Source organism: Centroberyx affinis, unplaced genomic scaffold, assembly GCF_046629955.1.
Source record: "Centroberyx affinis isolate AG114_WGS23_722 - 3 ecotype Tasmania unplaced genomic scaffold, CSIRO-AGI_Caff_v1 ptg001641l_1, whole genome shotgun sequence".
In the NCBI taxonomy this organism is placed as follows: Eukaryota; Metazoa; Chordata; class Actinopteri; order Beryciformes; family Berycidae; genus Centroberyx; species Centroberyx affinis.
Genome location: NW_027280075.1, coordinates 253,516 through 280,597, shown reverse-complemented (window position 1 = coordinate 280,597; position 27,082 = coordinate 253,516). Strand labels below are relative to the sequence as shown.

At 42.6% G+C, this 27,082-nt stretch overlaps 1 protein-coding gene across 1 annotated transcript; it reads left to right on the top strand.

The window, feature by feature from the left end:
- The first annotated feature begins 296 nt into the window (after nucleotides 1-296).
- cxxc4 (CXXC finger 4) lies at nucleotides 297-25,664 on the top strand. Its single transcript, XM_071528253.1, has 3 exons — nucleotides 297-415; nucleotides 2,428-3,366; nucleotides 25,239-25,664. Exons 2-3 carry the CDS (start codon nucleotides 2,542-2,544, stop codon nucleotides 25,281-25,283), a joined length of 870 nt encoding a protein of 289 aa, XP_071384354.1. The 5' UTR covers nucleotides 297-415; nucleotides 2,428-2,541; the 3' UTR covers nucleotides 25,284-25,664.
- Nucleotides 25,665-27,082: the final 1,418 nt, after the last annotated feature.

Below are 27,082 nucleotides of genomic sequence, written 5' to 3'. Positions count from 1 at the left end.
GTCCACATCCCTGCTTCCTCACCTCAGCACCAATCAGCCACACACAGCGACAGGAGACACGGACTGAGCGGAGACCAGGCAGACACACAATACAGCCCCCGGATCAAGAGGAGAGGAAACACCTAACCCCCTTCTGCTATTTCCCCCTTTCTACGACACCTTCCGCTGATTTTTCTACTTTTTCTTCTTTTTCTAACGTGACAAGAAAGTCGATAAAAAATGGTCCTTTTGTTTTGAGCGCACACTCTCTCTCTCTCCCTCTCTCTCTCTCTCTCTCGCCTATTTCTGTGCGTCTTCTCACATATTTGCATTCTTTTTTTTTCCTCTCCCCCCTTCCACATATCGCTTCGCAGTAATGTGCCGTAATATGTTTGCAGACTGGTAGCATCTGGGAGCTCTTCTCAACGGGAACCTGGTAGGTGATGCTCTCCGTCCATATTTTGCCATCCAGTGTCATATCTCGCATGCCTGTTTTCCCCCCTTTCCACTGCCCCGATTTGTGTCTGTGTAGCCGCCAAGTGATCCGGGGAATGTCAGATTAATTTTTATCGGTTTTATTTGCACTATTGCAGTACACCCCCCTCCTCTTCGGATTATCTTTGCATGACCTTTGATCTGAATGTCTACCACAGACCAGACTGGCTGTAATTAATGGCATCGTGGTGCAGCGGCACAATGGCTCGTCATCGGACGTGGCTTTTACTTTCTTTCTTCTGTCTCCTTCTCGCACTCTCTCTCTCTCTTTCTCTCTCGCTCCCCTTCTCTCTCTCTCTCTCTCTCTCCCTCTCTCTCTCTCTCTCTCCCACTCCAAGTATTGAACATTTCTGTCTCTCTAAACTTTGTTTACAGGCTGAAAATCAATGTCCGTGACTTGATTGCCTTTGGGCTGCGTATTTCGCTCCAGGGGTGAATTGATTAAGTAATAATGACCCTGAGGAGGGCTGATCATTAAGCCAAGGAGGTTTTGTTTACTGGTGGCTGTGGGTTGTTTTGGATGGCACATCGACATTGAACCTACAGATCTGGAATGGATGGTGGATAGGATTCTTGGCTTGATATCAGGTGTCATTAAAAAAAAAAGAAAAATATCTTGTTGAACCTCTGGATTTTTTTTTACTGTACATTGGAAAGTGCCTTGGCATCACCCAGGCTTAATGTAAAATAAAAAATAGCACAGCCACTGGGACAATATTGGGATTATAATGTCTGAATAATTTTATGGCTGTGTCAACAAGGCAAATATTTACCTTGTACGCACGTTTAGAGGCTGGGGCTGCACTTTAGTATTCAGAGGACTTGAATAAGGCCACCCAGTATGATCTCTCCAATTCCAGTGTGCATATTTATAATTCATTTTTGAGACAGCTGTTGGGTAGTACCATGGAAGTGATTTGAAATGCTTTAGTGTTCCAGCAATGGATCAGCTTTGGCAATTAAAAGAGAGAAAGCCCAGAAAAAGGTAATGGAAGTAGGGGGAGATGTGTCTAATGGGCTTTTATCTGTGGAAACCAAATCCAGACAGACTGGTGGAGAGAGAGGAAATGGAGCACCCCCCCCCCCCCCCCCCCCCCCCCCACACACACACACACACACACACAAACACTCACACCTATAAACACATACACACACACATCCCGTCCTGAGGCAGCTGACACTGTTGTTGGTCTGGTCCATGATCTGGATGTAAATTCACCAGTGGCTATCTGCACTGTCATTGAGTAAATGTAATAGAGCTGGGTGAATGAATACCAGGTGCTCTTAAGAGGCCTGACAGAGCTGCGTTCACATGAAGGGGCCACTTCTATCGTCCGGATAAGATGACTGATTTGAAAATATTGAACTATGCTTCTCCTGGCGCCCAAAGCAGATTATTTTGAAGAGTGAATATTGCAGGCTTTAGTTAAAAATGCTTGTGGTTGTGGCTACTTTTGTGGTATAATATGAATTCTGGTGAGGCTTTCTTCTAACTTTTTAAAGTAGCCTGCCTGAGTGATTTTTTTCAGATTGAATATTATATTTATATAATTTGATGAAATGTACCCTTGTTTATCCATATGTATGTTTATTCATTGTGTGGGATAGCTGATTGGACTTCCTTCAAAATATCTAAGAATCCCTTGACAAGAGATCTAAAAAAAAAAAAGTCTTGAAAGTCTGCTGTTTTTTTGAAGCATGCTAATTCTTTTTCCCCATTATAATGACATGTTGGTCTGTCACAGCTATCACATTATTGTCACCAGATAAGGATCAGCTCTGACTATTTGCGATACGTTCCATTGTGAAGCGTCAGAGTATAAACAATGTGCCAGCGAATTCCTCAAATGTTCAGCTTTTATCTTTAGAGAAATGTTGAAGTAGAGAGATGAAAACTGATTAGAATGAAGACATTTGCCTCTTTTATCTGTAATTGTTGTTTTTTTGTTTTAGCACTGGAGAAGATAAACCAGGATGGTTGCACATTGTTCGTAACCAGCTTCAGTTCGACGAAGGCCACCGTAACCCCACTCTCTTCTAGTGAACCTTGACAACCGTCTCTCAGCCATGTCTAACATAAACAATGCGCTTTGCATTGAAAACGGACAGAACGCTGATGTGTCTCTCTTACAAAAGGATAATCTTCAGGATGGTGGATTAAGCCAGCTTTTGGATTATAATGCAGAAATGGAAAGGTACAGATCTTTTGCAAACTTTTACAAAACCAATGGGGCATTTCCACAGACTGCCAAGATTGCCCGCATCACAACGCCCATTTTTCCCAGTGCTAGAATTGGCATGTCCCCTTGGAACTGCGATAACGCCATGCTCTGGGGAAGGAAATCAGCGGCAATAAACCCTAATAGGACCAGCATGCATAGAAATGACTCCCAGAGGCCGGGGAAGCCTGGCGTGCCGCCAGAGACGCTGCAAATGGCAAATAATAATTTCCTCTCTACCTTATCCCCCGAACACTGCAGACCTTTAGCAGGAGAATGCATGAACAAGCTGAAATGCGGCGCTGCTGAAGCAGAGATAATGAATCTCCCAGAACGCGTTGGAACTTTTTCCGCTATTCCGGCTTTAGGGGGCATCTCATTACCTCCCGGGGTCATCGTCATGACAGCCCTTCACTCCCCCGCAGCCTCAGCAGCCGTTACAGACAGTGCGTTTCAAATTGCCAATCTGGCAGACTGCCCACAGAATAATTCCTCGGCATCCAGTGGAAACCCAGCGAAGAAGAAAAGGAAAAGGTGTGGGGTCTGTGCACCCTGCAGGCGGCTAATCAACTGCGGTGTCTGCAGCAGTTGTCGGAACCGCAAAACGGGCCACCAGATCTGCAAATTTAGGAAATGCGAGGAGCTGAAGAAGAAGCCAGGCTCGTCGCTGGAGGTGAGAACCGGGGCTCTGCTTCCCCTTCTTTTGTTATTATCCCCTTGCACTCCAAAGCATTAACCTTTTCATCCAGTCACGTTCTAAGCCCTTGAAAATTGTTTCCATGCCCACCCATGCCTGAACATCCCCCCGGCTTCTCAAATCTGCCTACCCGCCTAGCCTAATTGGCAGTAATTAGGGGTGTTTGTGCGGAGCGCAAGCTGAGCTTGGCTCAGACACCCCTAATTGCTGCCAGTCAGGCTGGGGCTGGAACGCATCCGAACAACCCCGGGCTTGGCTCAGCTCCAAGCAGGGCTGGGAAATGGTTTTCAGCAGAGAGCCATCCCTCTCTGCACCCGGTCATTTTAACCAATTATGGAAACCGTCTCTGGATGGGGAGAATCAATATCCCACAAAGCCTCAGCCTCCGACCACCAAGAGATGGTGAGAGTGATGGCAGGGCTGCTGATGGTGTTTCTCAAAACATCCCCCAAGTTTTATGTGGGGAGGGGAGTGAGCCACCCAGACAGATCCTCTTCCCCTGATCCTATATGAATTGATTGTGCATATGGGGTTGAGGTGAAATCATTTTATATTCTATTTGTGTTATTATAGCCAAGTATAGATCAATCTAGTGAGTGACGCATATCAGCAACGTAAGCTGCGCAGGCAAAGGAATCAGTACAACTTAGCAAAGAGAAAAAATATTCAGCACCGACATAATTGACAGGTAGCAAGAGAATTCATTAGGACACAATTAGGGAGCAATGCTGTTCATAAAGGATCATTTTAATTGATTTATCTTGTAGCTGACATTTGGTTATCAAGGGCTAAAGCAGAATATGAATGTAAAGTTAGAAATAAGGTTCTCTTTATCCTGATAGTTTGAACTTGCTCACTGACTTAACATGAGCCTATATGGATGAGTCACCAACAAATGCAACCTGAGGGCCAGATGATTTGCTCATTAATTAAGTGATTACACAGAGAGGAAAAAGAGGTTAATTATAAAATATTACCTAATCTACTTATGGAAAAACACCTTGTATGGATTCCTTCGTTCACAATGAATTAGAGTCATTAGTTTTTCTGACTCTTGTTTGAACTACAAATCGGCTGACTTTTTTTGTTATGTTAATTTATGCATATACATTAATTTGTGTGTGTTTCTATGTTTTCTGTAGCTTGTGTAATGTAAATATCATCTTTGACTGCCTTTCTCTTGTGAGTGGTAAGTCCTGTGCTCATTGCATCTTATAGGAAACTATGGAAAGATTGATAATAGATTGTAAACGATGCACTTTAGTGTGTGCGTGCGTGCGTATGCTGATACCTGTTGTTGATCATGTAGTGATGAGGGGCGCAATGAGACATAACATGTTATTATTATTTATTCATATGATTTGCTCACCGTTGTTTGTGTCCTATGTACAATGTGGAGGTTTTCTGTTGATTCAAGCCTGGATGTTTGACAGTATCAGATGGGCTGGACTGCTATCCAAAGCTAATTTCCAACATTAAATTCCTAGCAAAGGGGGTTTGAACTGCATGAACACTAAGGCTTAATGATTTAGACAGAATTCCCAAACATTAAACCCTCGCCACAGAACTCCACAGAGACATGGCCAGCTTAGGTGTGTTTTTTTTTAAATACAGGGGTTACTGATGGGTTACTGTGGAAGTCACACTGTAGAGGTGGTAATAGGAAGCTCATTTAATGTTTACTCCATATATCATGTACTAACAGGTGTCTCAAACAGGTGTCCAGGAAGATGGCCTCACATTTATAATGCATGGGTAGACTCACTTTTGGAAAACATCCATTTGCAAAGACAGTTAGAATTACCAAGGGTGTGAAAAACCCCAAAACAAATCCAAACTTGCTTTTAAAAGAAGCAGCTCCTTCACTGAGTTCAGTAATTGATATTATGGGCTTCTCTACCAGTAATTGTTATTTTGGCTCTGCATCTGTAATTACAGAATCACCTTCTGCTGCGGAAATGGGTTTGAGTTTGAAGGCATCAGCGAGGTGTGAAGTTGCACACTTGCTTTGACAACATTTTATACATATTAATATTGAGTGTTTTTTTTCCACCTTGGCTATGCTGTAAACAGTCGTGCACAGTTCAATGTGATGTGGTAGAAAAGTGTGATGAATCAAGTGAGTTTGGGAAGAGAATTTCCAGCCCACACATGCACCTTCACATGCGCACAGTAGCACATATGCACAGTCTCTCTCTCTCTCTCTCTCTCTGTCACACACACACACACATACAAAGACATACACACAAATACTGTCACACACACACACCAAACATGAGCAGAGTGTACCTCTTGCCTTGGAAGAGACGATAAGCTACTGGCAGCCAGTTAGATTTGGCTGTCAGTGTTTTCCACATGGGAATCACCCTGAACTAATTATATCTTAAGCAGCGGTGGAAAATGCAAATCAGAATTTTACTCACACCCCTGAAATCGGAGAGCCAATTTAATCTAATACCCCCTTTAATTTAGCGCGCTAATGCAAGGCCCTAGAGAATTGCCCTGTGTCACTGCTGTGCTGTTCTGCAGCAGACTGGTCTCTCTCTCTCTCTCTCCCTCTCTCTCTCTCTCCCTCTCTCTCTCTTTCTCTCTCTCTCTCTTTCTCTCTCTCTCTCTCTCCTTCCCTCTCTCACTCTTGCTCTCTCTGCTGCTCACAGGCTCCAGGATGGATTAGTCTGGCAGAGGAATCTCATCTAACCTAACATTTCCAGAGCAGTTACCTTTACATGGCTTGGGCCCCTATGGCTCAAAGGTCCTTCTTCAACTTTATAATGCAATAACATGCTGGCATTGTGCATGCACAAGCCATGTGTCTTCGCCTCTGCAGTTTGTTTACCTCAACTTTACTTTTATTTCTACTGAAGGATTCACGAAGAGGGCTTTAGCCTTCTTTCAAAAATGAAATTTAGTAAATTTTTGTAATTTTAACACAAGTGGAGATATACTTACTGTCTTTTTGTCGCTCAACAGATAGAGCATGGCACTAACGCTGCCACAGTTTGAGGGCAGCCATACTAAAAAAACATTTATCATTCTGTAAGGTGCATTGGGGACAGGATCCAACAAGTGGCTCAATGGTAATATCCTACATTAACTAACTATAGTCAGTATGGGAAGCAAAACACATTGTCACTATAGCACTAGTAACCTTCAAGGCTTTTCAGGTCTCTCCCAAGTTGATATTATATTTCAGCACAGGCCCTAATTCTGTTAGACTCCCTTTGGTCAAGTTCTCTTTTTACTGGATTTCATTCACTTGTGAAATGTTATATTGCTTTATAGGTTATTCATGATTGAAGCTAATGTGGAGGTTGTATTCATGAACAGTTTTAAGTGTAAAGTCTATATAGCTTACAAGTGGCATACATTATTTCAATATTCCTTGAGGTTGTCATTGGAATGATAAAGTTATTTAGTGTTTCTCAATGCTAAAAATCTTTCATTGACGAATCTTTAAAAAATATGCACAGTTCATCCAATTCATAACTTACCATTAAACAATGTTATAGCGTGGTTTGTATTTTAAAGATGAACGTTACTGAGACAAGTAGAGATCTGGTGTCAGTGTCATTGTTCTGACATAAGAAAAGCCTTGAAACAGAACAATATAGACTTGATTTAGGCTTTATTGCTTGATATAGATCTATAGCAGTCCAGTCCAATATCATAGATTTGTTGGAAGTCAACTAAATTAGTGTCTCTTATTCACTATTCTCTGTCAGTCAGGCATTTGTTCAATCAAACCAACAAGATAATAGTAGATTTCTGCTCAAGTCTGGCCAGTGGAGTAACATCTCACAGTTAGACTTCAAGCCAAGCTACACTTGACAATGTAAGATCAAACCAGAATTTGAGGACATTTACCAGAATTTGAGCTGTAGATACTGCATGTATAATTTACGTTTTTTTTCTCAAGGTTTTGCTAGTGAATTACACTCAATATTCAAGAGATTTTTCAACGTGCCTCTAATGCCCACAGATAGGTGTCTAAAACTTTTTCCTGACTTCACTATACTGTTTGATAGAAACATAACATCCTCTTAATCACAAGGATTCAAGCGCGAGCTCGCTGAGTTGTTGAACCTGTCAATGGGTACGATTTGATTTAAACAGCACTGCGTTTCTCGCCTTCACAATATACTGCAAATCCTTGACATGAGAACATCCAGAGTGGCTCTAATGTGATTGGTACTGTAACGTGGCACAGAAAAAGCAGGAAAAGGACAGAGCAAAATTCTATTGAGGAGATACCACCATTCAATTAACAAATGTCAAAGGCCAGCATCATGCCGTGCTCAGGAAAACATAGCACCCGAGAGAAGGGGTGTGCTCTCTCTCCCACACATTAATGTCCTCCCGCACCTGCACTTTCACGCTGTCCACCCTCCACTGGGCTCCTTTCTACCCCCAGCCCCCTCTCTCTCTCTCTCTCTCTCTCTCTCTCTCTCTCTCTCTCTCTCTCTCTCTCTCTCTCTCTCCCTCCCTCCCTCTCTCTCTCTCTCTCTCTCTCTCTCTCTTCTTTGTGCCGTGTTGATATGACTACATGAAATGGGTGAGATGAAAAGGTAGCATGGCCGCCTGGAAACCTTTGCTATTGTGATAAAAGACACCCCCCAAAATGGTAGGAAGCAGGACCTTGAGGAAAATAGCTTGGATCCAGCTCCTTAATGAGAGCGAGGGAGCCAAATAAGCAACGGCAGCCAGGTCTAATTTGTTTTAGGTGTGCTCAGAATAGATAAGGACAAATCTGTGGCCTTCCCCCCCTCCTCCCCCCAACCTTTGCCTCCCTGGAGATAACACTGAGTGCTCCCAGCCAATCTCCGTGGGCAAAGGAGAGGGGGTAAAGAAATAAAAAAGGAGAGAAGGAAAAGCCTGAGGGACAGACGGCCTTTAGATCTGCAGATCTCTAACTTACTGGATTTATTCAAGCTTTAAAACTGCAGATTAATTTGGCGGCGGAGGTCTGGGGGAGTGTGGAGAAAAAAAAGAAAAATGAGGCCAGACACCTCACCGCATCTCAACCTAAAGGGCAACCTTAAGCTCCTGTCAAGACAATAGGATTTTGCCATCTGAACCGCGATGCAGACCGCTTAATTATACACATCTTCCCTGCAAGCTACCCTCGGCTACTTAAGAGCACAGCCCCCCTTATTCCTTGTCATGCCTTTTTTTGCCCAAGATTTGTCGTACAGTGTGGATTTTCTGTCAGCTTCCATTTGCACCACATAGCTATCCTCCTTAGGCCTTTACTGTGCTCAGGAAGGCACAACTGCACTGTTAAAGAATTCATAGTTTTTGCCACTGCCACCAATTAAGGCCAAAGCGTAATTGGAGGCGTCCGGACGATGCCCTTACACTGTGTGGTCTGCCGCCTCCTCTGCCCTTGTTTGATTTAACATGCCTGGTTCAGTGGTGAAAGGGAACTCATTGTCATTGCCTGTATTATAGCAGGGGTGGGATGGGGGATGTGTGTGTGTGTGAGAGAGAGAGAGAGAGAGAGAGGAGAGAGAGAGAGAGAGGGAGGGCTGGGGGGTAGAAAGGAGCCCAGTGGAGGGTGGACAGCGTGAAAGTGCAGGTGCGGGAGGACGTTAATGTGTGGCACTTTAAATTTTAAACAGATGAGAATAAATTATTGATGCTGACTCTGGCTGAGAAGTTAAAAGGTATCTCGTCATTACTGACTGAGAGCCTGTATGAAAAAAGTGAGAGAGAAAAGTCTTTAGTAAATGCATCTGTGGTTTGCAACGAAGGCAGAGCGTTGCAGCCAGCTGTTTGGTTCTGCATAAATACAGTGAGCTCTCAAGCAATTTGGACAGCAACACATTTTTTATGTTTTGGCCTTAATGTAACAATTAAACAATGGGACAATTATATCATTTTTAGAAAGCCTTTTCCATTAAAAAAATAATTTGCTCGAACTTAATAATTGCAACAAGGCCAGTGGCAAATGAGTTGAATCGATGAATCATGCCCAGAAGAGACAGATTAGCAGAGAAGTTGATGCAACTTGAGAGAAGCACTGCAGAACTCCATGTGGATCCTCTGCACAGCTATTTGCACAGCTATTTGCAGGGCTGTTGATAATATTATGAATGCCTATTGAAACCTGCTAAAACAAATAAGCTTCATACAGTGAGAACACTATCACCAACTTTCTCCAATAGGCAAAGCTACTTTCATTTTGCCTAGATCACATTTGCTCCCAGAAAGGCTGAAGCTATATTATTGTATTGCCATTATAAATAACAGTCACCTATGATAGATTAGACTGCCTATGAAACCTGCAAAATGACAAATGATCTTGATGATGAAGGACCATTCATTTGTTTCTATCCCAGATCAATTTGGTCAGCCTTTCATGCGGAGAACATGTGGCACATCACTTTATTTTACACCATATCTTTGTTTGTGCAGCTTGACTTATGTGAGTCTCTCTCATTGAGGTTAGAAACAACTTAATTGGTGGGCTAGGAATGAAGAGAGACAAGAAAGTGATGAATAATAAACCAGATATGTTGGCTACCTGTTAAACAAAGAAGGCTTAACAACTGTCTTCTGGGTAAAATACTCTAGAGTAGTATGATCAAAATCATCCCAGATACCTTATACGCTTATGTGGTTTTATGCTCATTCATTCATTAATTACAGACTTATGTTGTACTATACAGTTGATGGGCCTATATAGCATTCTCTCATATATGATAAAATTATGATACGTTCAACTTGGCTATTTCACAATGTCAATACGGTCTGTCAGCCTTTTTATGAAAGCCAGTTTAAGGGATCCAAAAGTCGAAATATCTAAAAGGCAGAGCTAGCCAAGTGAACAATGGAGAAATCCCATTGGTACCTGTAAAGAGCATGAATGATCATAAGTACTGCAGGCAAAATGCTTCTGTTTATGGAAAACTGTGTGGGGGTTTCATGAATTGCAAAAACTCATAGGGCCAATTTCACAAACACAGATTGAGCCTAGCCCTAGAAAACAATTTGTTTTTTTAATGGAAATAAGTCTTAGGTCTAAAACTAAGCCTTATGTACAAAAATAAAGGTTTGATTAATAAAAATTGCATTACTGAATACATAGAAACGTTATACTGCTGTTAGACAGAACATATTTTATGAAAATTCCCTTGAAGGCAACACATTTCTATCAGTCACACATGCAAGCAGATCATGTTGACTTAATTGCTAACACTTTAAATGTTATGGAAGAGATCAATATATTTTTGGGAGGAAGGGAACGACAAATTAAAGATAATCTTGTCCTTACTGATGTTCTGTAGCAGGAGCAAGATTATTTAAAGCTTGTTTTATACTTCAGACCCCTGTTAACTTGTAGTTCTAACCACCCAACCATGTTTTTGTACATCAGCTTAAATCAGAGTGTAGTTCACAGCTCAATTTCCAATGCATGACATTGAAATGCGAAGTTGCAAAGAGGTTGGGATAGTATGGAAAGTACCTGAAAATAAAATATGAAGATTCTGGTGATATGTATGGGATGCAGACTTCTCCAGACTGCCTTTTGACAAAACAGCCTAACAAAATACTGTAGTCTACTATTTTGGTAGCTTACTATATGGCAATCTGCCCTAATACTTGTGGCTCCCAGAAATGGAAGGAATAAAATGCAGAAATCTTCTGAACTGCTCTCCAACAAAGATGAAACTGATCTCAAGTCAGGGCCAACTGTCTGTATTTTAACCTCATTACCAGTATAATTTATGTTGTTAAGTTACAGAATACAGATCACAATGTTGGGCTACAAAGTCACAAAATGTGTCTTTGTCCACATTTTTTTCAACCTCATTGTAGTTTGATTGAAATTTAATAGCAACATGAAATTGCCGTTAGACAAATACACTACTAAGTCGAATATCTAAAGGTTAAAAGCAGTTTATTGGATGGTAAAAATGACTGATGGATTTGTGCCATTCACCCAAGAAACCTGACGTGGAAGTGAATTTCTGAGTGACAACCGGTGATGGGATAGAAACCGGTCAATGTGGTTTAAGCGTCTCAATTTCTGCAAGTCAAATCCACGCATGCTGCCACCTCCTCTATTGTGCCGCTGCTCTCAAATTATGAATATTTCATGGCAAGCATCTGACACCATGCCTAGAAAGATATTTCAAGGTTTTTTCTGATAGAAACCCTGGGGTTAGAGAGTGTCACAGAGGCGTGAAGTCAGTCTGTGGCCCCCGGGCTAAGGATAGGATTTATGATGCACGAGTTGATGACATCAGGTGGATATTTTCATTCAAGAGCAGAGAGCCCCTTTGTCCTCCTCGATAGATAAACCGTTGAGCTGTTCACAGCCTGTTGTCACTCCTAGAAAGATCTGTGTGAGGAATTCTGTTGAGTAGTGAAATGATTTCAATCTGCTCAGAGTGCAAGCTGTGTTTTGACAAACTGCGACCGGTTTCCCTGTCTGATCAGTGTGGCGCTAGAATGACTAAGCAGGGGGGAGTCTGCTTGGATTAGCTTTGTCTTAAATGCTGCCTTTAGCATATTACATTGCCCACTGGCTTTCTACTAACGATATCTCTCTTGGTTTTATCTTTGTCAAGCTGCAGGTTAGGTCAAACCTATTTATGGATTTCATTGCTTTAGGTTTCTTCAGGTATAATATTAGTCTTATGGCTCTAACTCTTGTTTTTCTGTCTTCCTAGGGGAGGTTTTCTCCACAAGCCCAGAAGGTTGATTTTACAATGCGATTTTATGTCTATATCAGCTAAATTACATCAAACTAAACTGAGCTTTCCTACTTCCACAGGCTTGGATTTGATAATAGAGTATATCAATATGTTAGTAGTATCCATCACTTAAACCTAATGACTGGTTAGGAGTTAACTGACCATGTTCTAGACCAACAGTACCTTCCTGCATGTTGTGCTAACCCTACATGAGCTAATACTTGCTTATTTTGCTTATACAGTCTGTAATAAAGGTTGAGTATCATATAAGTAGCGCATTGTACAGGCACTGCAATTGACAGGCAATATTAAGAGATATTCTGCTTCATGAAAATTATCTATACATATTCCAGCCTTATTTACTTAATTGGAACTTTTGTTAGTGAATTTGATGTAGATTAATTTGCCTAAAATCTCCTCTACCTGAGTGTAATTAAGGACTCAACTTCAGCCGTGTATATTTTTTAATCCTAACCTACATATTATGTTGATTTCCAGTAAATATGCAGAGCTCTGCATATAGACCTGTGAGTTTAAGGGCTCCCACACAGATGCTGAGAAATCTGTTCAAAACAAGGAGGCCTGCTCCTACTTTGCATTTCAATTTAACATTTCAGAGAACTGGCAGCATGTTGCCTCGCTTAGCCCTCGCTTCGTTACACCCACATGGCTTCTCGCCGTGCTTGCTGACGTCTTCCACTGTTCAAAGGGCTGGAAGTTGGCTGAGAAATTGGGGGTTTCCATACCAGATCCCTCAGGTATCTGCACACTCGATGTGTGTCCTGCTCGTCTCCCCCCTCCCCCACTCCCATCCCTACGACGCCCGCCCTTCCCTCTGCTCAAGCTGCTCTGTTTTTCCCATCTCAGAGCTTGACTGACCTCACTGCTGCATCTCTTTGTTTTGTTTTCCTGAAATCTCCACAGCACCTGAAAGCTCCCCCGTCTTCCATATAGGGTTTGCTCCCAGTGGGGAGTTAGCTTTGTAGTAGCCGTGTGTAAAAGTGCTTTACTTGGACAAGGGTACTTAGGTGAAGCTAATTGAAATGGAGGCCGGCGCTGTTGTAGTGAGTAGCAGGTAGGTGATCCTGGCTGCAGACGGCAGCCTCTGACCCAGGGGCGCTGCCTCAGCTCCTTCCCAGTGGGGTCGGCTCAGCCTCCGTCTGTGTGGGCAGGGATTTACCATGCATGATAAATGGAAGAGGCAGGGCGTCTGAGCAGCGTTCGAGCAGCAAAAAGGCTCTCCCTTTTTAACCCAAATATCTCTTTAAATGTATTATGGACAGAGGTATGCTTTTAGACTCCACATCCGTAAGCGTTTTACACAATGTGGGAGCATGGCGTGAGATTTCATTCTATGTTAGGGTGAGGGAGTCGTAAGTAGTCATGGAATGAGTGTTATTTTTACAGGGCAGGGAAGAATATTCTTGTGACTACACCAAAATGAAATAAATGTCTCCAAGATCCCTTTTACGCCATCGCTCCTTACTTTGATGCCAAATACTGATCGGTTACTAGCATTCTTAAGTATGAAGCATTATTCTATATAGCAATGAAAGCCATTCTTTAATGAAAGTTTGTGTAAATGTTTGCTTTCATCCACCATTAAATTCCAGTCGTGGCTGCCTATAGTGCCCTTTTATCCATTTTTATTCATACCATTACTGATGGATGCATGCTGATGCTTTGTTGACAAAGAAAGCTGATGTCACAAAACTCACTATTGACAAGCAAAACACCTGGCACGCCAAAATTAAGGTTAAATATATTCACAAGAAAGAAAAATTCACAAGATTACACAGAATTCCTGATGTGGGCAATATTAAACAAATCAAGCCCTTGACTTCCTTGCAGAAAGTCTCGATATCACTAAATTTAAAGCCCCTACATGTAGGATATTTACCTCAATATGTCATTCTCAAATGAATTTAGACAACACTCACTTTGAATTGCTCTATTTGTTCATACAGATACAAATACACAGACAGGTGCAGATGCTGTCCAGTCCCGCGGCGCCTAGCTAGGTGTGCAGCATCAATTGTGGCTGTAGTTGAAGTTAATACAGTCCTGGAATAATCAGGATAACCACACCATTCAGTACACACATATTGTCAAGAAGAAAAGATCCACTCTATTATACCGCTAGGTTCTGTTAGGTTAGCTGTCTTTCAGTATCATAGTAGCCTGCTTGCCAAAATGTTTCGTTAGCATTGCCCAAACTTAATGAATTCCACATCTGTCAGACAAAACTGCTTTGCTAGCTCAATCCGGTTGTAACTAAAATATTTGCCAGCAAAGATATCGTCACTCATATATTCACCACAGCAGTGAGAGAGTGTTCTTTCGTTAGCATTGGGTAAACGTAATAAATCCCACACCTGCTACACAAAAAAGAGCTTTGCGACAGTGATGTAAATTTCTACCACTAAGGGACTCAAGGGGCCGCCAAAGTTATCAAGTTTCAAATTCTGCTGGTACGTTTAACTTAGAATACCTGTTTACAATTCAGATTAGCTGTCACAATATCATCTGTTGGTAAATAACCCAAACGTTAAGTGTTCACTGCAGGTGTTTGAATTGTCTTCTACACCCGCGCATCACTAGTATGTTAGTCGACCGTAACCCGTGGGTGGGGCGGGTTAGGGTCGACCCAAGATAATATTGAGAACGGGTCGGGCGGGTACGGGTCAAACAGGCTACACACAGTACACACACAATGCAATTATAAACAAAATCTCAATGAAATTTGAATTTAATTAATGGAAAATCATACATTATATCCTGCACACGCATTACGTATAGCCTTAGTTAGACAAGAGTCTTTGGAAAATGTCCTGGCTGTCTGACTTTTTTTTTTTGGGGGGGGGGGTTGGCAGATCGGTTTCAGGCGGGTTTGGATATGTTTATGTGTTGGTGTGAAAAAAACCTGACCCGCGCATCACTACTACATTCATTATCAAGCATATTACAGTACTACCCCAGTTATACCAGGTCCATTCCACTGTCCGCCCAGTGTTTTCTTCACTGTACGATAAAAGTATATTTTCATCCCATACTTGCAAAATCCCTGAGGCTTGGCCCATATCACTGCAAATCCACTCCTATAGGAGGCTGGTAAAATAAAGTTCCTATAGGAATACTGCACTGTAATTACATTCCACCATTAGCATACGAAGGCTTGGAAGAGTCACACTGCACACAGCCTCCAGCAGCACTTTGCCATATGGCCCGTCTGCGCTTCTCAGGCGATATTTGGCAAGGCTCTCGCAGAAGGTCAAATATCAAGTCAGAGGACTGTGCCAGAATTGCATCTATGCTAATTGCTCTCTCTCACTCTCTCTCCCTCGCTTTCTGCACTCTCTCATCCATCTCACACTCTCCCGCTCCCTCTCGCTTTCCTCCCTCTCTTTTTCTCCCACTGAAGTAAGTAATCTGCTTTAGGATGTTTCTGAGATGGAGATGGATTTGGTTTTCCTTCGCTGCCCCTCAGCCTAATCTCCCCCCTGTGACCACCCGCCCCCCCCCCCCCCCGCCACCCCCCCAGACAGAGCTCTTAAGCACCCCATCATACATTCCCCCTCCACCCCTGCCCATACGTGCCTCGTCAGCAAAAAACTCCCAAATTCCTCATTACTCACAAATATCCGCAATACACTTAGCTTGATTTGCTCGAACGGATGCCTGGTGCAAGCCGGGACCTTGAGTTAAAAGATTGTAGCTGTATTCCTGTATTGGTATGCTATTACGATAGCGGCGCACTTGGGTTCTTTGTCTGTATGCATTAGTGCAGTGAGCATATTGAAGTGGGTTGGTTGTCTGTGCTGCCATTTGAATGAATATTTAGAAGAAAATCAGGTGGAAAGCAATAGCCTATGGTATGCCAGTTCATTTGTTAGCCCTCACAGGATTTGACAGTTTTATTTAATTTTTTTATTTTTTTGTAGAATTGGGGATCACAGAATTTACGTTCCTCTGTGGAAAATCAAATGAGCTAATGAGTTGTGCAGAATGTGAGCTAAAAATGTAAATGCTGTGGAAAATGACAGTTGACACTATACTAGAAATTCAGTGTCTGCCTGATATCTGTAGGGTCTCACTGTGGTTTGATGAAGTAAAATGCAAAAATGTAAAAATTAGTATTGATTGAAAAAAAAAAAAAAAAATCTGATATTCTGGTTTCCCCTGTAGATAAGGCTAACTGAAGCCATATTAACTCGAACGACTCGGAGCCAGCTTTTATGGCATCTGTGAAAAATGAATGGTATCTAATGACAGAGGGGAAGTGACCTCCGTGTACTTAAACCCCACAGGCCTTGAAGCCCCACTCACACTCTGCTGAATGCAGCCCTTCAATCTCATATTTCTGCAGTGATGAAATGACCTGCGCTATGCAGTGAAAATAAAACGATTCGAGATATTTAAGCCACAGAAAAGGCCGAAACAAATATGCCTTATTTAATGAACGAGCACCCATTTTTGACTCACAAAGGGACATTTTAGTTCACCTCAGGTTGTTGTCATAACACCGCAGAATATTACATTCTCGAGTCATGGATTTGAATAAGTATATTGCAGAGATCTGGGGAGCTATTTGATTTAGATTTCTATGTTTTAGGCTTTAGAATTGATATTCCTACGGTTCATATTGTCTGAAAGTTACACTGAAGGACTTCCATAACCTGAGGAATCAATCAAACATTAGTGGCCTGATGGACAGTGCTTTTAATAAAATGTATTGTTGGCCTATAAGGTAATGATATCAAAGGTCGTACAGCCTAATTTCTCATATTTCACATTCAGTGTACTTAAAAATTTGTATTTGTCTGTGTTGCATGGGCTTAAACCAAGCTTTCCCAAAATTGTAGATTTTACTGCAATATGAGACAAGGGGAAAGCAGGAAAATCCAATGTCATATAGATACATGATTTTTGTGATTTAGATTTAAGTAGAATGTAACGGTTTTGATTTATAGATAGATAGATAGATAGATAGATAGATAGATCGATAGATCGATAGATAGATATAAACTCCACTATTTGTTATATTTCTGAACTGTACCTTTATTGTACCTTTATTTCATCTATTGCATGTATTGGTAAGCCTAGAACACTGGAGCAACCGTTTCCAGGCGTAAACAGCTAATCCACATGGCAGAGCATCAGATACCAGAGAGATGCTTCCATCCCAGTAAATGGCTTCTTCCGTTTCAGCCAGCCTCCTCACCTTCAAGTTATCATCGACAGTAAATGGATTGACATTTTTTTTTTTCATCATTATCATTGTGCATATACCGGTAATATTGAAGCTTTAAGCTCGGGGCGGAGCTGGGTCTGTTTGCGTTACGGCACTTTGGCGCAGGACTGGAGGCAGCGGCGTGTGGATGACTAGATGAGTGGTCTGTCCGTGATAGCGGCCTTGGAGAGGGTCCTTTTATAAACGGCATTGGGTGGCTAGAATATTGGCTACAAGCTTCAAGATGAGATTTCAACACCCCCCCACCCCCCCACCCACCAACCCCAGTAAGAGCGCAGGTGATGGATTGCTATACCTTCCAGGTTTGAGCTTGGCAACGCCCCAATATTCCTGCAGAATAAAGTGACAGGCAATATATAACACATCAGTTAAGGCTGACTGCACCGCTGAAACTTTTTTTTTTTCTCTCTCTTAGACCTGGAGATCGGCCCTGAATCTTTGGCTGGCTCTCAAAGCCCTCCTTGCTCGACTCTGATGAAACATGCTCTTTGCCTAGCTCCTCTTCTCGCCCCCCTTTCCTCTCTCTTTGCAGTTTTATCCGCCTTTAGCTCAGAAAATAATCAAAGTAATTCCCCACCATTACAGTCATTTCATATTAAGATTATTAGAGACACTATGCGCAGGCAAACTTTCAGAGGTGTTGGTTTTGTTTGGGGACTCAAAGCAGTGCAACACGTTTGGTGGGGGGGAAACAAAACAAATTGGTTGACCTGAGCTCGCGCGCAAATTTCAGTTGCAGTCATTGCAGGCGTTGTGTGAAATGTGTTTGTAATTATGTAAAAAAAAAAAAAAAAAACCAGTCAGCGTACAGGCAACTAAAGTGGTGTCAGCCGGAGTTGGGGTGTGTGTGCATGTGTGTGCGCGTGTCAAGAGAGAGGAGAGAGTGATATTTATTTATATATTTTTGTTCGTGGCCTGTCAGAGCCGCATCCGAGGGATTGCAGTTGTGAAAAGTGTCCTGGTTCCTAGCCCGTAAGTTAATAAATAATGGGTACGTCAGGGTAATGTATGGGCCATGCGTTATAATGAGCATTCTGAAACACATCAGCACACTCCCCAGACTGCTATTCAACCTGCCCAGCACCACTGTCTCTCTCAGAGATTCCTCCCTTCTCTGTCTCTCTCTTTCTCTCTTCCCCATATCCTTCCCTGGGCTTCTTGCTTCTATTCACTCCATCTCTACTCTGATTTTTCAGACACTACACATTTTTTTTTTCCAGGCCACTTTTTCATCTCTAGCACAGATTTTTTTTTTTTTTCCCACTCTCTCAGAGCATGAGGAGATTCTTGAAAATTCCTAGACAGAAAAGGAGAGAGGGAGAGAAGGAGAGTTTGTAGTTCACAGAAATTGTCTTCCTTAATTATAGTGAATTAAAAGTTTTATGATCGTGTGTGTGTGTGATGTGTGTGAGAGTGTGTGAGAATGTGTGTGTATGTGTGTGTGTCGGCTGGGGGGGCGGGGGGGGGGCGGCTCTGTGACAAGGCTGGCTGGGAGGGTAGAGCTGAGGGTTAGTGCCAGACATGTCTCAAGAGAAACCGGGGCACATTTGCAATCACCCCGAGTTCAAAAGGGTAATTTATTCACAGTCTGTGGTTAAAGTAGGGCTGCTCAGAATGCCAGTGGGATTGTGCCGGGAAGCGGAGTAGTAGAGGCACATTATTTTCATTTCTTTTTTTTTCCTTTTTTTTTTTTTTCCATCATGCTTTTTTCCCTCTCCAGCTTTTTCCCTCATCGTCCTCTTGGTTGTTGTTGTTTCTGCAAGCCCTGTGTGGCGTCTTTTAACACACGCCGGCGAGCATATTTCACTTTTACACTCATCCGCATTGACGTCCCGGCGCTGATTGAATTTTGAGGCGCTGCGGCGTCTGCCATTATCATCCTCATCGTCTTGAGTGGTTTATCTCTGGCCCCAGCTCAGTGTGACGCCAAGGCTGCAGGGGAGGAGGGGGGAGGGGGGTTGGGGGGGGGGGGGGCAGGGCAGCGGTGGGCTTTGGGATGAGGATTGTGCGTGTGTGTGTGTTTGTTTTTTTTTTGGGTGTGGGGAAAAGATAGGGAGGGATGTGTGCGAGGCTTAACCTGATCTTTTTAGATGGTGGTTGGAAGTTTATGTAGCGTGTGCATGCATGTGTCCCCGCAATTAGGCTGTGCTGATGAGCGGAGAGTTTAGAGCGGCGCTGACAGACACAGTATCAGCCTGCTGGTTTGATTATGATTCACCGTCCCGTTCGAGCCTCCCGTCCCAGCTAGCCCCCCCCCCCCCCCCCAATCTTCCCACCACCTCCCTCTCAATCAGCCCGGGACGTGCGAGGCTTCAGCATTAACCGCACCTGCCAGGCTCAATTAGTATCACGGGTGTGTCATGGTCGCCCAGAGACCTCACACCGCCTCGCCACAATCCACAGAGAATAATTCCACCACATCTCAGGGTTTTTCAGTCTTGTTATCACCCGCAAGTCACTGGCAGACACTTAGAATACACCACACACTGCGCTGGTGTGGCGGGGGTTAATTTGACTGACTTCGTCTGCCGAAAATCTCTTCCTCTTCCTCCGGTCCGTCCAATTCTGGGTTGTGTGCGCTCGTTGCCAGAGGAGGATATTGTCTTTCCCTCTGTGCGTCTTTGCAGCCAGGTTGTTATGTATGCTCTGCTGCAGAGGCAGCGGTGTTGACGTGAGGCTGAGCCGCTGCCATAGCGTCTTGATTTGAGGTGAAACCTTGGTGTTGCTCCCGTGTCCCGGGTGTAACACTATCAACCCCTGCCTTCTCCCCACCCTTCCCTTGCTCACTTATTGTCTGCTCCCCCCTCTCTCCCTCTGTCCTTCTCTCTCTCTCTCTCTCTCTCTCTGTCTCTGTCTCTCTATCTGTTGTTTCTGTTTTTCTCGTGTCTTTTCTCCCTCTCTCTCCCTGGCGGTTGATGGAGTGATTTTGAAGGCGCATGCAGGTGGGGGAGCAAGGCGACGCGGAGCTGTGCTAATTGAGCCTTCTTTGTGCCTGGTCACTGCAGTGTGCCGAGGCGAGGGGGCCCGGGAGTGAATCCAAGCAGCACTCAAGAGCCCCACTGGATCGATAACGCGGGAACTTAACAAAACAGAGACATGCCGAGTGCCCAGATCAGGGTCATTATTGTCTCTGGCGAGCCACACTTCCACCAGGGACTGATCAATGTGAGAATATGGATCAAGATAAACATTCTCACCTCCCCTTTCTCTCCCCCTCGCCTCAGCTCTTAGAGTATCACGTTCTAGACTGAGGCCTCTGCTGCTTTTGAATCTGTCGGCTGTTGGATGATGTTAGTTTTGTCAGACTTTTTCCAGCGCCGTGTTCTTTTTTCCCTTTTTCTTTTTTTTTCTCAGGGATTTGTTCGTTGAGACGCTTTGCGATAGCTTGGCTGTTTCTTAATTATGTGTGAACATGGAAATGCGCTAAACTACAGATTAGTCTCATTGTTCTCCCTCACTCGCAAACTCTCGAGCTCTCTGGTTTCCGCTCTATTTCTGTTTCCATTCATTTCTGGTTGCAGCATCTCCATGTAACCCTGTACTATTTTCCTCTGTCATTGAAACCAAATTCCATTTAGCCAATAGGTTTTAAAACACTTAGCATAGTCACCCTTCACTCATATTACATTTTGTTGTTGTTCAAAATTTGCATAATTCTGTTGGCTGCTTTATTATTATTATGTCTGTCAAAGTAGTGTAATTTCAGAGGGATTAAAAGAAACAGTAGAAAGGGACAGCACTAGGAACATAGTACATGCGTAACTGAAAATACATTGAAGGGTCTTTGTATGACTCCTATGTTCAGAGTGTTTTACTTATCATAGGAATCCTATTAGGAAAATAAAGACTGCTAAAGCTATCTTTAAAGAGCATGTATTCAGTATGATACTGAATAAGATTAACGTCATTTGTTAGCTAACTTTCTTCTCATAGATTCTGCATAAAGTTCTACTTCTGGCATTTTAACTTTGTGTTTGTTGTTGTCTCATCAGACTCACAGGCTTCTGCATTGAATGGGATGAGTGTCTTAATGTCATAGGATGTATATTTTCAATTAGTAGAGGCAAGATGACATGAGTAGTATTAGGCTAGGGACACTATAGGGATGAACAGACTGGAAATATTGGACATAATGACTGCCGTTGCAGATTTTTGCATCGTAGAGGCACACACTTGACACCGTGTTGGATTCTGAGATCCCACACTTGATGATGAGGTAAAGACTGGGATTACACACAACCTGAGTTCTAACACCCCGGTCTCATGAAAAGCACAAGCTCTCGCACTACCATAACATGGAACCAAAACAAACATGGAGGTGGAGTATTTTTCTTTCCACACTTCCTGTATTTTTTTCCCCCTTCTCTCATGCTCAATTCTGGCTATTGGCAGCCTCTGTTCAGATTTGATGCTGCATTCACGTCATATGGGAATAACTGTCTGAACGACTTGACGGCTCAAAGCACCAATTAGGAAGTGTTCACGTGTTCAAAGCCATTTTTAAGCCGTCAAACGCCATGATTGAAGTTTTCTGTAGACTTTGGTTGCTCTTGGTGATAATTATTCAGAGCTTTTTCACACTCAGCACACATGCACTTAGTGAGCAATACATTGGAGTTTCGCTAAACAGCAAACTAAACATGATGAAAATCGCTAATTTGGTCGTTTTATTTGAAATGAATATATCATCCCCTTCCCACTTGACATCAGATACTTCCTTCTGCCGATGTCAGAATTCAGGAAGTCAGAGAAATCAGAGTCCTTTGCCAAACCCAAGTAGTTTCCAAGTAGTATTTACCACCTGACGTAAATGGTAATTTCAAGTAGTAAGCTCGTGTCAACCATCTTTTCCTTTTGACGTGAATGCAGCATGAGTCATTGACCAGCTCACAGAAATAGGTCAAGACTTGTCAACATCTGAGATTCGGAATAATTGTGACGGCCCCGACTGGATCTGGAGGCAAAACATTAAAGTCCCTTAACACACACACACAACAGAATCAACTGTGCTCACTGTCCATTTGCATGTGCTCTGAATCTGTTTTGATGGCCATAGCTATAATCAGCCCAAAGGTTCTGTGGTGTGTCCCCAGCATTAGCTAATAATCCAACATCCGTCAATAGCTAATATTTGATTGCTGTATGACTTAGAAAATAAAAATGTAATTACAGAAGGAAACAGCCTGTGTGCTTTGAGCTTCAGCTAGTGGTGCTCTAGAAAATGTTTGGAGAAACAGTTAGCTGGTAGCTGTTGCCTCACACTGTTGGCTTAAAGAGGTAACACACATTTTTATTATTATTTTGGAGACATCTATAAGCGGTCATTGCTGTGGAGATGAAAAAATGTGTCCAGTACTGTGACGTCTTTTCGATTGGATTTTCTGTTGGTTCAGTTTGAGTTTCTGTAGGTAACGGTCTTTTCTTTGTCTGGTCAGCCATGGTGGCTATCGCTGCTCATGCTAACTAATCAGTTCTTCTTCTATTTATTGCAAACAAACCGCTATTACTGCTGCCAGAAACATGAAACGTATCACCTCATGTGTGCCAGAGGATTTATCCCAGGAAAGGCCTACCAGACACCAGGTTGAATCACTATTGTGTTGTATCAATCGGAGATAGAGAGTAGCAGAATTGACATTTATTGATGTAAAAATGTTGTGGATCTACTCTAAACTGAAATATTTTAAAATTTCTGCGTCAGAGTGCTAAAAGCATGCTGAGCATTCAGTGTTGACAAGAACGTGGAATATTCTTTCCACAAGTAAACCACAAGAAAAAATAGGCGAGAACTGTACTTTTTTTTTTTTACTTTTGGCACTTGAAAAGAAAAAAACAAGTCATTTGAATTTCTCAATAAAGCTTGATTGCCTCCAGGATGCTGTGGTGGCTCAGTCAGCTCGAACACATACTGAGTTTGAGCCCGGGACCTTTGTCACATGTCGTTCCCCTCTTTCTCACCCATCCTTCCTGTCTCTCTCTTCTGTGAAATATCTAATAAAGCCGAAATGCCATAAAAAAAGAATCTTAAAAAAAAAAGCTTGATTGCTTCCAATAAATGGCAAAAAACAATTACTGGAGCTACAGTGACATAACAAGGGGGCGGGCATCTGTTCACTGCAATTAAGCATAGATAACGTCAGATCTAGAGTGAGGGTGTCTCGTCCCTTCGAAACATCTTGGAGTGTCATTTCGTCCATAAATTTAAATTAGTGATGATGGTTCCCTGCTGTTCTAGGCCCTGCATTATTCACTTGAAAGGGTAATAGTACTTGCTTAATGTAGTGTGAAAAATGGTAAATGTTTGGGGTTTTTTCAGTAGGCCTACACACATATGAATGGATGCATGCCTCCAGAACTAGTGTGATGAGCAAGAACCTACCAGTGAAGTGACGGCTGCCTGTTAGTCTAGCCTGTAGACTAGGTTTAGTTTAGGCCTATAATTTCTAGGTGTAATTTCTTATGCTCTTCCTACTCAGAAATTAAACTTTGTCTTAGTGTGGGTCTTATCTATTGGCTTCACAAGACAATTTTGTGATGATTAACCTTATAAGGAATGTGACTGTGGGCTTTGGGTTGATCTGTTGGAGATAATCAGTTGAGTGAAAAAACACAGAGTGGGGTGATAGCTTCATCTGATGAGGAAGTCACCCATAAATTGTGTGGCATACAGTATATGGCAGGCACAGATCCGTTTTATTTCATTTATTCATTTCATGTTACTTCTAATTCATTGTTATGTTTGGGGGCGATGTAGTTACTAGGCCCAGTAAAACAGCTTCAGCTATTTCACTGCCCTTCTTATAACCTAATAATGTCTGTTTTGTCATGCTGAATCAGGCGCTGTCATTGGCTGGCTTACCAAACTCATATTCACTCAGATAGTTTATGCAGTGTGGTTTTCCCCACTGCCTGTTAACCTGGTGTATGCTAAGTAAGTATTTCTCCCGTCTGAGATCCATGATGCTGTTTACATGAGAAACCTGGCTATAGAGGGCAAACTGCTTGTTTGTGTGCAGGAACTGTATTGGGGGTTAAAACAAGTGTACAATTTCAAAATGCACAAAATTCTAACTTTAATGTAAAAGTCTATGTGGAGGATGTAGCGTGTCACTGCTAGGGCTTTTGCTAGACCATCCACACACCTAAAATACTGTTTGCATGTGGCCCAAAAACTGTAGAGGCAGTAGTGTCCTATCCGGCTCTGAGGCGCTCATCAGCATGCCTTTGAAGAGTCACAGATGACACTTGTTATTAAAATGTCAAATTGCCCTCCTCTCAGACTAAAGTGATTTTAGTTGTGATCATGCACCATTTTCCCCCCGTCAACAGCGGAAAAATAATCAAAAAATGTGCTAATTGGTCATGGGGATTGGTGGGAGACTTCAGTATTTTATGTTTCTGACTTCCAAATGAGTTTCCAAAAGGAGAGGCTGTCACTCTGGCATAGGGGTTTGGGGGAGAGGGAGGAGGGGCGGGTGTTGGCGCAGGCTCAAATTGAAATGATGCACTGTTCCCCCTCACTGCGGCTAGAGCTCACAGTAATTAAATGCCTCATTGTTGCTTCTTGGGAATTTGTATTGAATATTTCATCCAGCATAATGATTATTTGGGTGTGGGTGGGACGTGGATGTAATCACCTTGGCTTGCTCTTTGATGAAATACTGGGTTTGGGGTTGGGCCGAAGTGCCCTTCTGCTGGGTTTTTATTTTACTGAATGTACATGCTCTTTCAAACTGCTATGAGCCACCGCTGGCAACACTTTTATTGATTATTGACTTTCAAATGTTTCTGTAATTTCTACACATAAATGTTTTTGACTTGCTATAATCTGGAGAGACTTCATGACTACCTTGAAACCTGCAACTTAAAATGTCTCCTTCACATTGTGTCTCCCACAGAGGACACCGGTCAACAACGGTGAGGCGTTTCGGTGGTTCTTTTAGAGAGGCCAGCCATGGCCGCCCATCCAGCAGGAGGGCAGGTGGGACTCTGACTCTCTGCCAGCAGCACTTGAGGGGTTCACAGAACCCAAACCCCCACCAGATTTCGAGAGGAGGAGAGAAGAAAAGTGGACAAAAGATAAATGAAAACATAATGGTGTTGGTTTAACTCTGTAATTTCCTTTTCTGTGTAATTATTGTACCTTTTGACAGTATCATAATGTATATTTTTGGTGTCTATGAATGTGTTTTCAGTGTTGTGGCTGTAAGTTTACAGCCAATCCTATGTAAAGGACTCAATAGACAATCATACAATCATACTGAATCCGTCAAACAGAAGAGGCCACAAGGATTGATGATATAACAAACACAACACACTCTACTCTGGAGCAATAACCTATTTTGTTGATTATTCTTCAACTTTTCATTTTTGTTGACTTTTAAATTATTGTATCAAACTGAATCATCTTATCCAGTTTTGTCTTTTATTTCATTTGCAAATGGTTTTCAGATGCCCCTCTGGCTGCGGGAAGTGTAAGATCGTTGCTGGTAATGTCATGTGTCTTGACAGAGACAATGTAAACGGATGGCAGCATTGCTTATGTGATGGGTTTATTGGGGGGTTTTCTCATTTGAGTGGACTCACTGCAGAACAGGGCACATTGTCTTGTGTGGTGAGTTGCACTTCTATGAAGTCAACAGGGGCGTCATTTCATTGTAACAGCACCAGATGGTTGCAAGCCAGACTGCTGTCTGGAGGTGATGTTCTCAAAGATGATGTAATACAAGCTTTTAATGAATCTACATACTGTAGGCCATCAAACCATCTTTTTTTGTTTTGGTTTGGAACACTAAAGGTTGTAACTGTCTAAAAGGTAGGGAGTAATGCCAGTAAAGGAATTGTAGGTTATGTTGAAGACATTCAAATTTAGAATTAATTACAGTACAGTATACATATTTGACATATCAGATGTTGTTCTGGATCTAAGGGATAGTCTGGACTTTTCCCCTGCAGAGTAAACAACAGTCCTTTTCTCTTGCAAAGTAACGTTACACATTCCAAAAACAAAATTATTCAATAAGTTACTCATTGTCTTAAACCCTATTGTTGCATGTGTAAATGTGTTTTGGTTTTAAAGATTACTAAGAATTTGTATATTGTTGTTGTGATGCTTTTATGTGTTAAAATAAAAAAAGGACTTCAGAAAAAGAAATCGCACAGAAATGTTTGATGTGGAAGAATAACCAAAGACTATGTACCCCCACATGTAAAATATATCAACCAATGTAAAAAACAAAACAAAAAAAGAAAAAAAAAACAGTGATCAATTCTGATCACCTGATGACTATTATTTTCCTATTTCTCTTTCCCACTGCAACGCATCAACAGAAATAACAACCAGGAGGAGACGGCGAGAAATATAACAGCATTGGTTGCCTCCCCAGTCACGTATTCCCTAGAATACTAAAATGTTGCATGGAGAAGAGTGGTTCCCAGAGGCAGCAGACTTTAAAGGACTAGTGAAATCCCATGTGGTTTGTCATGCTGGAATGCACTTGGGGGGGCGTAGCGGGGGGAGGGATGAGGGGAAGCAAGAGAAGGGAGAATGGCGGGGGGTGAAGCGAGACAGGCTCCCGAGATGGCTTGTGCAATTGAGCGATTTCCGGGTCTTTGGGTTTCAGGGGTGGGGGGGGGGGGATGGGGGGATGGGGGGAGGGGGGGGCAGTTATATGGGGGGCAGAGAAGGTAAGAGTGCGGGGACAGTCGGAAGGAAGGGGAGGACGGAGGCACGTTTGGGCTG